The sequence below is a fragment of the Drosophila willistoni genome, unplaced genomic scaffold (genome assembly GCF_018902025.1).
Source record: "Drosophila willistoni isolate 14030-0811.24 unplaced genomic scaffold, UCI_dwil_1.1 Seg79.1, whole genome shotgun sequence".
Taxonomy (NCBI): Eukaryota; Metazoa; Arthropoda; class Insecta; order Diptera; family Drosophilidae; genus Drosophila; species Drosophila willistoni.
Genome location: NW_025814692.1, coordinates 3981 through 15904, shown reverse-complemented (window position 1 = coordinate 15904; position 11924 = coordinate 3981). Strand labels below are relative to the sequence as shown.

The window sequence follows — 11924 nt, the reverse complement described above, 5'->3', positions numbered from 1 at the left end:
GTTAAATATTTGCCTTATTAATACACCGTTGAGCCACAGGGCCAAGCGTTCAGCAAGAGGACGAAGTCAAGTCCTCTGCCCTAAACATTTTGATATACAACTCTACCCGCCGCTACACTGGTGACGTCACAAATGCAGTCAGAGGGCAAGGTGGAACATACTAACTGGCGCCCAACAGGCCTTATACTGTGTTTGTGTAGGGGGGTCGAACTTCCTTCTGGTTGATGGCAGCTAGGTGAACTTTTCCGTTTCCCTTTTTCCTCCCAGTAAATTTTTTGACACGCAGAGAGTAATTTCACTTCACTTGATGTATTCAGGTATAAACTTCAACTAACTCTAGCTTAGCTTAAGAGCAGGGCACCAAGCCCCGCTTGGAGCGGAGTGTGGGGAGTTCTTTCGTGGGGAGAGCGATGGGCACCATCGGGAGAGCGGCGCGAGGTGAAAGCTTCCGCCTCCTTTAACCCTTGTGTTGCCCGGTTGGGCATAAACATGCTCCCCCCCTTGCAGGAGTGCAAGACCCAGGCAGTTTAATGGCACGCTCCGGACAGGGTCCAGCCAAAAACTGTGCGCATCGCAATCGGCCGCCCGCCAACCCCAGGTAGACTCCCTTCTAGCATGACCTCCGTGATCACATCCGCGCCCAGGACCAGAGACACTGACGACGGTCGGTAGAACGTCTCATCCGCCAGGACGATGCCCTCAAACTTTTTGGCGATCTGTGGGTCCACCGGAGCGCTTGGAGTGCGGCAGCACAAGCCATCGACCACCTTCAGGATCGCCTCCAATCGCCATCCTTCACTGATTGGGGACCGGATCACTGCTGCCACCGCTTTCTCTGCCCCTATATTGACGGCTGTCAACTTGAAGGCCGTGGCCAATGACGTCGCCATCGACGATACCGCAGAACAAGGGTCCACCAGGGCCTTCACGTCGAAGGTTTTTCCCTCCGTCTCAATACGCACCATCGCCGTGGGCATCAGATGCGGATTGCGGTGCTGCAGCAGTGTGGTCAAGGTCAGTTTCGGATCGGAGGCTGGCGTTGGCGCGACCCTTCGTCTGGAGGACTCGGGGGTGACTCGGCGTACGACGGAGCTTGGAGTGCGTCGACGTGGCTGTTCATGGAAGTGAAGCAGCGTGTGGTGATCCTCCTCACAGATTCGGCACTTATCACCGCTTAAGCAGCTTCCTCCGGAATGTTGGTGGGCCAGGCAATTGGCGCAGTACTTATTCGCCAGCACTGCCCTCATCCTCTTCTCCACGTTCAGCCGCAGGAAGCGACGGCATCGCTTCAGAGGATGGATTCCGCGACAGACTCGGCAACGGAAGGACTCAGTTCCTCGCGAACATCTGCGCTCCTCTTTCGATGCCTGTACTGAACGCGGTCTCGGAGCCATGGAAACGGGATCTAGGTTGACGAATATCAGGAAGCTGCCGGGACAAATAATGAAGAAAGCGGATTAATATAGGACGATAGAACACATATTACTACTGGCAGCTCGGCCCTTCTTACTTGGAAGGAAGGACCAAGTGCTGGACGCTACTGTAGTTTTACGTAATGGGTTTGAATTCTTTCTTCTGGAGGAAGAAAGATCAACTTTGCGACGGGACGCTTCACAATACCGCGAGCGGTAAGCAGTTCGACGACGCGGACATTGCCGTCACTGCCAGGGTGTGTCTGGTGGATTCGCCCGAGACGCCATTCATTAAATGGAAGATTGTCGTCTTTGAGTACCACCAGATCGCCCACTTCAAGATTTTTAGAAGGGAATCGCCACTTATTGCGCTTATGTAGCTCCTTCAGATACTCGTCTTTCCATCGGGTGCAGAAATGCTGACTCACGGCCTTCAGACGCTGCCACCGGTTAATGATAGACGGTACCTGATCCTTGATTTCAGGTTCCGTCACGGATAGCAATGGACCGCCAACTAGGAAATGGCCTGGGGTCAAAGCTAAAGAGTCGGTGGGGTCTTCAGACAGAGGAGAAATCGGCCGCGAGTTCAAACACGCCTCTACCTTAGCCAGCAGCGTAGAGAACTCTTCAAAAGTATACCTTTGGTTGGAAGTGGCCTTGTAGAACAGAGTTTTAAAACTCTTAACTCCAGCCTCCCACAACCCTCCCATGTGTGGTGCCCCGGGAGGGATGAAATGCCAGGACAGATTCTGATGGCTGTAGTGGGATAATATTTTCTGCTGGGTAGAATTTAGGAAATCTTTTTCAAGCACTCTGGATGCACCTACGAAGTTTTTTCCGTTGTCGGACTGCACTTGCTGGGGACACCCTCGCCTCGATACAAAGCGAGCGAATGCTGCCAGAAATGCTTCGGTACTCAAATCCGAAGTTGCCTCAAGGTGAATGGCTTTGGTGGAAAAGCAAACAAAGACACACACATATCCCTTTGATATGCGGCAAGCGCGGCCGGTGAAACTCTTGAGGTCGCAAAGACCTGCGAAATCTATCCCGGTGGTCGTGAAAGGACGTGCGACAGTAGTTCGCTGGGACGGAAGGGTGCCCATTAGCTGTGATTGCAGCCTTCTTTTGTAAATCACACAGACCTTGCATGAGTTGACCACCGATTTAACTAGATTCCGCAGTCTTGGAATCCAGTATCTCTGTCCGATGAGACGGACTACCAGTTGGCTGCCCCCATGGAGAGAGATCTGATGCGTGAAAAGCACCAACAGCCGGGACAACGGACTTACTACTGGCAACAGAATGGGGTTACGCTCATCGTAACTAAGGGCCGCTGCTTGTTGCACGCGCCCACATGCTCGGATCACACCTGATACGTCAATGAAAGGATTCAAATTGAGAATGGTGCTAGACGTGGGCAGAGATTTCTTCTGCTGTAGACACCGATGTTCCGTCGGAAAGTAATCACGCTGAGTGACTCGGATCAACGCCTGGAGTACTTGATTGATCTCGCTAGAGGTCACCTCCCCGGAGTAATCGCTTGGAAGTTTACGACACCTTCTGCCGAAACGGATCACATATGCTATCACTCGTAAGGCACGTGCCAGATTGGAAAAACGAGATAATATCTCGTTGGCTGGCTTAGCGATCGCGACGTGGACCTTCACTACCCGCTTCTCCAAGGCAGTGTCTAGTGGGAGTGGTGTCGCTCGCTGCCAGGACTCTTGTGGTTCCCGTAGCCATGGTGGGCCGTGCCACCACAAATCCTTGTGTACCAATTCCTGCGCACTCAGGCCGCGGCTAGGGAGATCTGCTGGGTTGTCCTCTGAACGAACGTGATTCCATGGGGCGTCATTTGTTGCCGTCACAATCTTTGCTACCCGATTTGCGACAAACGTTGTCCATGTGCAGGGTGGCTTATTTAACCACGACAGTACGACGGTGGAATCTGACCAATAAAAAGCCTCCGCATTATCAACTGGAAGTTGCGGAAGAACTGCAGCTGCCAGTTCCGCTAAAAGTGTAGCTCCGCATAATTCAAGGCGGGGCAATGAAACCGTTTTAACCGGGGCGACTCTAGATTTCGCTGCAAGAAGGCAGCATGATATGCCTTGGTCATTGCTAACGCGCACGTAAATTGCGGCACCATAAGCCCGCTGTGACGCATCGCAAAAACAATGGAATTGGATGTCGGAATTTGGGTCATGAAGAACCCATCGTGGAATTCGGATCTGGTCAAGGAAGGAGTAGCTCTTTGTAAAATCCTGCCACCTGTGATGGAGTTCACTGGGCAATTGATCATCCCACCCTAGCTCTTGTAACCAGAGCTCTTGCATAAACACCTTGGCTTGAATCACAAAGGGAGCCAGCCAGCCAGCGGGATCGAATAACTTGGCGATCTGCCCGAGGACTTCTCGCTTAGTATAAGCTGACTTGACATCTTGGGGTGAGATGACAAAATAAAACTCATCCGTAGTCGCTTTCCATCGGATTCCCAGTGTTTTCGCTGTGCTGGCCTCTTCGATGTCGAGGAAATCAGCATTCAGTAAATAACTCTTTGGAATACAACTGAGCACACTCTTTACATTCGATGTCCACTTGCGCAAGGGAAAGCCAGCTGAACCAAGAGCGTCTTGAAGTTCATTGACCATTGCGATTGCCGTTGTTTCATTATGAGCCCCTGCCAGGACATCATCGACATACATATAGGACTTGATAATATCGCTAGCCAAAGGAAATTTGGATTGTACATCACTTGCGAGTTGCTGAAGTACTCGGATGGCTAAGAACGGAGCACAGTTAATGCCAAACGTGACGGTATTCAGCTCGTAATCACCAAGTTGCCCCTCTTTATTTCGGAACAGGATCCTCTGAAATGGCGTATGGATTGGATCGACCATAATTTGGCGGTACATTTTTGTGATGTCGGCATTGAAAACTACTCGGAAAAAACGCCACTTGAGAATCTGAGTAGTGAGATCGGACTGAAGTACCGGACCAGGGTAAAGTATGTCGTTGAGACTTACTCCGTTGGTGGACTTGCTAGAGGCGTTAAAAACTACCCGTACCTTTGTTGTGGTGCTGTAGGGCTTGAAAACCGCATGGTGTGGCAAATAAAAATTGTTATTAGTGCCGTCAAATGGAACCTGACGCATGTGGCCCAAGTCCAAATATTCTTGGATGACGGCGTCATACTCAGTTTTTGCCGGAATATTTTTAAGGAGTCGGCTTTCGTTTTTTAGGAACTGAGCCAATGCCCCTGGTCTGGAATGACCAAGGTTGATGTTGGTTGGATCTCGAAACGGAAGTGAGACCGTATATCTCCCCGAAACATCTCTTCTTGTGGTCTTCTGGAAATTGACCTCGCAAACAGAGTCAGAATCTTCTACCGGTTTGCCCGGTAGATCCTCCACCTCCCAAAACCTTGTGAGAAGAGTTTCAAGTCCCTCTTCTCTGCTAACTGCGACCCTCGTGGTGAACGCGGCACATGAACTGACGGGGACCCCTTGCAACGGGCCTGAAATGACCCAACCGAATCTCGTCTCTTGAGCCATTAAAGATCCGCACACTTCGGTCTGGATGCCGGAAAGAGTCACCGCTGGTATTACATCAATGCCAAGGAGTAGATCGATCTTTGCCTTTAATCTGAAGGAGGGGTCGGCTAGAGGAATATTGGGCATTCCTTCCAGTGTGGCTTGGGCTATCGTACATGACGGCAAATCATCAGCAACTTGGGACAAGACAAACGCTTCTATCTCGATCTGGACTGGAGGTCCATGCGATGACTGAATGCTTATGTGACAGACCTTCAAGGTTCTATTGACCTTTCCGTTAATGCCTGTCACTTCGGCCCTGACAGTTTGGAATGGTAACTTCATGAGTCGGAACATTCTTTCGGATATGAAATTGGCTTCAGAAGCCGGGTCTAATAGCGCCCGTGAAGCATAAGTAGTGCCCTTGTGCCAAAAGTCCACGATCGCTGTACCTAGCAACTTATCTCGTGAGGACCTTGCCTCAGAGGTAAAGTAAGTCCGGACAATATTGTGCGAACTGGGCTGAGCTGGGACCGACGTTGGATTATTCTCCGGTCGGGCGTCCTTGTGCAAGAGCGTATTGTGACGCCCCTTGCACGTGAAGCAATTGTGCTGACTCGGACAATCTTTTACTTGATGTCCTCTTGCGAAACAGTTCAGACAAAGGGACTTTTTCTTTATGTATGCCACCCTCTCTGGCACCGTCATCTGAAGGAAGCGGGGACATCGACGCACCGGGTGATTCTCCTTCATACAGAGATCACAGGATTTTGGTTTGGTGGTCACCTTGGCTTCAAATGTATTAGCCTTTCGGGTGGCTGGAATCGGATTTCGTGGAGGTTTCGATGTGGGAACCGAAATAGCCATTGCAGTTGTATTTTCCACCGCTTCGAGCGTACGGAACCGCTCAGTGAGGAAATCGTCCATCATTTGCCACTCTGGAATGGCAGTCTTGTCTCCCAGAGATTGCTCCCATAATGAAAGGGTATTCTTTGGCAATTTGATGGAACAGAAAAATACGAACATGCCTCCCCAAGTGGTTACTGGCAGGCCACAGTGCTCAAAAGCGCGAATGGATGCCTGCAGAGCATTCTGATGATCCTGTAATGCTTTTCCGGACTCATGGGAAATTTGAGGCAGGTCAAGAAGTGCTCGGAATTGGCTGTTCACGATAAGTCGCTTATTTTCGAAACGCTGTTTAAGTGCATTCCATGCCGTTTCAAAACCATCATTTGTAAGCGGGAATTTTGCTACAATGAGGTTGGCTTCACCCCTCGTTTTCGCTAGGAGATGGTACAGCTTTTCAACAGGGGAAATTCGCGAATCGCTTATGTAAATGGCTGTAAACAAGTCACGGAACGTGGGCCATTTTAAATAATCTCCCGTAAAGACTTCTGTGTCAATGGGTGGCAATCGACAGCCTCGTTCTGCTGGTGCAGAGGTAGGCGCATGACGGTTCGGAGGAGTCGGAGCAGACCCTTCATGGATAAGCTCGTTTAATCGAGCCGTGCATCGCTCGTAAACTTGATAGCATTTGTCATATTTAGCTTGGATGGCTAAATCTTCAGAGTTATCGTCTTTACCATCTGTGAGTGCCTCGCATTTCTCATATTCCTGCTCGACCTTCTCCCACAACGCTTGAACTCGATCACGACGGACTTGGAGCGTAAATACGCTGACCTCGGACAGTGACGTGACGTGGGTGTCGACTTCAAACTGACTTAGTTTATCGCAAATGGAAACAAACTTCTTCAAAGCCATGGTGGAAGCAGCTAAAACCCTTTTGGTCTCGGACCGAGTGACTCTTGGGGCGGTTACCAAAATCTGTGGAAGTGGTACCAATGATTTGACCTCTTTTTGGCTTGCTCGTCGTGGCTCTGACGTGGCTTGCTGAAAGGTCGTGCTCGATGGTGCGGACTTGAGAGTTAGTGGACTAGAGAGGGTCTGAAATGCTCGGGAAGGAGGAGTAGTAGGGCTGGTACTCCTCTGGCGCTGACCTGGAGCAGCAATTGAGGATTTGCTCGGGGCTGCAGTGTTCTCAGCTGCTTTCTCGTCTTTTGACGGGCTCGTGCTCATAACCCCAGAGAGTGGCGGTTATAAAGTGGTGAGCTGGCTTGGCACGGCTTGAAAATTAGCCAAAAAGACGAACTGGAACGTTTGGGAAAAACTGGAACACTACCAAACCACTTGAAGAACGGCTTTGAAACGCCTTGAAATAGATTGAAAAACCAGAAAACGAGCTGGAACGTTTGGAATGACTTGGAACACTGCCAAAAAACCCTAGGAACGGCTTGGAACACCTTGGAATTCAAATATAACTACAAAGATGCGACTTGGAGCGGGTGGAACCACTTTGGAATTGAAATAGAACCAAAGATACGACTTGAAACGCTTGGAAATACTTTGGAATAGGAATCTAACTCCAAAGATACGACTTGGAACGTGTGGGAATACTTTGGAATTGCAATATAACTCCAAAGATGCGACTTGGAACGAGTGGGAATACTTTGGAATTGCAATATAACTCCACAGATGCGACTTGGAACGTGTGGGAATACTTTGGAATTGCAATAGAACCAAAGATACGACTTGAAACGCTTGGAAACACTTTGGAATTGGAATCTAACTACAAAGATACGACTTGGAACACGTGGGAATACTTTGGAATTGAAATATAACTCCAAAAATACGACTTGGAACACGTGGGAATATTTTGGACTTGAAATATAACTCCAAAAATACGACTTGGAACACGTGGGAATATTTTGGACTTGAAATATAACTCCAAAAATACGACTTGGAACACGTGGGAATATTTTGGAATTGAAATATAACTCCAAAAAATGCGACTTGGAACGCGTGGAAGCACTTTGGAATTGGAATCTAACTCCAAAGATACGACTTGGAACGCGTGGGAATACTTTGGAATTGAAATATAACTCCAACAAAACGACTTGGAACACGTGGGAATATTTTGGAATTGAAATATAACTCCAAAAATACGACTTGGAACACGTGGGAATATTTTGGAATTGAAATATAACTCCAAAAAATGCGACTTGGAACGGGTGGAAACACTTTGGAATTGGAATCTAACTCCAAAGATACGACTTGGAACGCGTGGGAATAGAATAAACAAAAACGCGGAACACAAATTTTTACCAATTAAATATTATTCGATTTTTTCCTCAACGTGACCCTTCAACATATATACCCCACAAAGTGCCTGCCAACCTAGGGTATACAGCACAGCTACTTTTGGTCGTTTGCTTTGTGCCGGTCTTTGGCACATGAGCTTGCAGCTGTGCTGGTATACTGCAGTTAAGCGGTACTTATGTATGCACGTATGTATGTATGTATATAGGCTGCAAGGGATAGCGGGATTTGTTCGCGGTGATGGAAAAATATATTTGTGTGCGAAAAAATTAGAAATTTTTGTGGAATATATGTATGTATGTATGGATATGTATATGAGAATCAATATGTAAAATTTTATGTATGGAAAAAAAATATGTATATGTATATGGATATGAATATATATATGTAAAATTTTATGTATGGAAAAATATGTATATATATGTATGTGTTTGGATATGTAAAATGTTGGAGTATATATATATGTATTTAAAAATTTCTTTTTTTTTTTTCCTTTTTTTTTTTAAATATGAAAATATGGAATGGCGATATGCAGAGGTGTGAATGGATCGGATTTCTTTATATAAATTAATGGTTTTTTTTTTTTTTTTAATATGATTTCTTTTGCTGTGTCTAACCGATATGCCCCCAACTTTATAGGGTGTCTGGTCACCAGAAATGTCTAAGTGTGGCTTTTATATGTGAGAGGGTGGTTCACTTTCGTTTTTTTTTTTTTTTTTAAATCTTTATTATTCGTATTGAAAATTTTCTTCTCTTCGTTGAAACCACCTTTCACTGCGCGCACACTTTTCCCAGGAGTGGACTGTATTTGCACAAAACCTTTATTTTTGGATTTAATGTAGCACTGGATATGTTTGTAATTTTTGTCACATTCACACACTCTGCTTGCATATATATATCTTATATGTAGGAGATCACTTTTTCCGTAGGTTTGATTCACTGCATACATACATATGTGTTAATATTTTTTTGAAATTGCGAAAAAATATATATTGGAAATAGGCAAATAAAATATGGCGCCTTATATACTTGGCCTATATATGCCAAAGTGCGAGAAAAAAACTTGAAGTGGGCGAACCAATATGGCGCCTTATGTACTGGACACATATATATGTATGAAAATTTGGGGACCAAAATTTTCTCTCCTTTGAGGAGGAAAAATTTGCGCGAAAGTAATTTTTACTTGGATTAGGAGAATCAATGGCAACAATTATATGTATGTGAGTATGGGTACGGATGCTGGAGGCATGTACATGTACTCATATACCTATAATTTGCAAAAAAAATTACTTAGCTTGAAATATGGATGAAATTCCACCGATGCTAGTGGTTCGAGAGGATCTTAGTATCCGGCTCGAAGGACCAAATGTTTGTGTAGGGGGGTCGAACTTCCTTCTGGTTGATGGCAGCTAGGTGAACTTTTCCGTTTCCCTTTTTCCTCCCAGTAAATTTTTTGACACGCAGAGAGTAATTTCACTTCACTTGATGTATTCAGGTATAAACTTCAACTAACTCTAGCTTAGCTTAAGAGCAGGGCACCAAGCCCCGCTTGGAGCGGAGTGTGGGGAGTTCTTTCGTGGGGAGAGCGATGGGCACCATCGGGAGAGCGGCGCGAGGTGAAAGCTTCCGCCTCCTTTAACCCTTGTGTTGCCCGGTTGGGCATAAACATACTGGAATTCGATAATCTTACGATATTAAGACAGGAATACCATGGCCCTAAACAAGAACATGTAAGTGAATGTTTGGTAAAACTTGGAAAAAATATTTTTAAAAATAAAAAGTAAAGAATTTGTGAGTGAGTTGGCAGCGCGAAATTGAGCATTTCGGTACAGGTTAATTATTGCGATATTGTTGACGTGCAAGTGCGTTTAAAAAAAAGAAAAAAGAAAAAAACAAGATAAACAAATAAATATTTTACGCTGCGTTGGTTGCTCATGACTTGGGCTTTATATAGTATATATAGTAATATAAAGGTAGATTACGACAGTGACGAAGAACATGAAATAGGATTTAGTCCAGAAGTCAACAATCAATTAGAAATGGAACCGACTCTGCTAAAAGCGTTAGTGGAAGGTGCTGTTAACAGTGCATTCTTAGAACAAGAGAGGAGACTGAAAGACGAGTTCCGAACGGAACTCGAGACCATTAGAGGGCAAGTTACTGCTTTAAGGATAGAGACCCCACAGGTTGAGGTATATCAGAGAGTGACAATTGACCCTAGTGTGAAGTGTGAAATTAAGTTAGACATTGTAAAGTCAGTGCCTAGCTTTGATGGAAATCATGAGGAGTACGTGTCTTGGTGACAATCGGCTACAGACGCATATGAAATTTTCAGAAGATACGTAGGCAGTGAGGCTCACTACGAGGCTGTGGCCATTTTTATACCATACACCCATAGGGTGAAATGGTATATTAAAGTCGCCAAAATGTATGTAACAGGCAGAAGGAAGCATCTCCGACCCCACAAAGTATATATATTCTTGATCAGGATCAAAAACTGAGTCGATCTAGCCATGTCCGTCTGTCCGTCCGTCCGTCCGTCCGTCCGTCCGTCCGTCCGTATGAACACCTAGATCTCGGAGACTATAAGAGCTAGAGCCACCAAATTTGGTATGCAGTCTCGTGTAGTATGTACGCTTATCGAGTTTGTTTCAAATTTTTGCCACGCCCCCTTCCGCCCCCAGAATTTACATAAAACTGTTTTTCTTAAAAAGTATAGCAGATAGAAACATCAAATTTGGTTTATATACTCGTTTAGTTAGCGCGCAGAAAATAATTGTTCCAACTTTTTGCCACGCCCCCTTCCGCCCCCGGAATTTACATAACTCTGATTTTCTTAAAAACTATGAAAGCTACCGACATTAAATTTGGTATGTAATTTAGCTTAATAGACGCGCAGATATTGACTATTTAAAAATTATGCCACGCCCATTTCCGCCCCCGAAAATTAAACAAAACTGATTTTCTCGAAAACTAACAAAGCTAAACTCACCAAATTTAGTATGTATATTGGCTTAGTATGCGCGCAGAATACATATGTTTTAATATGTTGCCACGCCCACTTCCGCCTCCATAATTTAGAAAAAACCGATTAGCTCTTGCAATTTTTTGACCATCGCGATCAAATTTGGCAGACTAATAAATCTTATCTATTTCTATCAAACTACCAAATTTGATTGAAATCGGACTAGAAACATTCAAAATATACGTATGAACGTATTTTGCTACGCGATCACTAAGGGCAGAATTGGCCGTTGGCTAGTGGCGGCGCTAGAGTGCTTGTGTGTTTGTAGAGTGAGCGAGATAGCAAATGGTATGAGGCATGTTAAGCGAAGCCCAGAGATTTGCCATCCGCACTAGCAGTGGCCCGGGAGGCTGAAAATAGCGTTGAAAGGAGTGCATTTGCTGCATAACAGCGGCAATACTAGGTTTGGCAGTCGTAACCAGGCTTAACAAGGTAGGAGCCAGGAAAAAGATACCCACATTTTGTTGGGAATCAAGGCTAAAACAGGGCACAACAGGGTGACCCTAAAACCCTTTGTCGAAGGACAAAGAGGCACAGTTAAGAAATCAGGTTCAACCCATGGACGTTGATCCTTCGATGTCCAGATAAAGACATCACACCAACTGGAGAAAGCCACAGGGCCATTCTACACAAGACGGGGCTCAAAAGAGGTATAATACTTCGGAGCGTACATCGGGCAATAGGCGCCAAAAAGTTAACAATGTTACCCAAAAAGCACCTAGCCAAGACGATAAAAAATACAAAGAGATAGCCGAGAATACCCTTACAGAAATAGATGACGAGAGTGACGGATCTGAA

At 45.7% G+C, this 11924-nt stretch overlaps 1 protein-coding gene across 1 annotated transcript; it reads right to left on the bottom strand.

Annotated features, from left to right (window-relative positions):
• Nucleotides 1-454: 454 nt before the first annotated feature.
• On the bottom strand, nucleotides 455-9499 carry LOC124461982. Its single transcript, XM_047013382.1, has 2 exons — nucleotides 9392-9499; nucleotides 455-1428 (listed from the first exon to the last, which is right to left on the bottom strand). Exon 2 carries the CDS (start codon nucleotides 1392-1394, stop codon nucleotides 528-530), a length of 867 nt encoding a protein of 288 aa, XP_046869338.1. The 5' UTR covers nucleotides 1395-1428; nucleotides 9392-9499; the 3' UTR covers nucleotides 455-527.
• Nucleotides 9500-11924: the final 2425 nt, after the last annotated feature.

Bases quoted from the DNA above. Each gene is read 5' to 3' on its own strand.
- LOC124461982 (XM_047013382.1), bottom strand. From the start codon at position 1,394: ATGGCTCCGAGACCGCGTTCAGTACAGGCATCGAAAGAGGAGCGCAGA.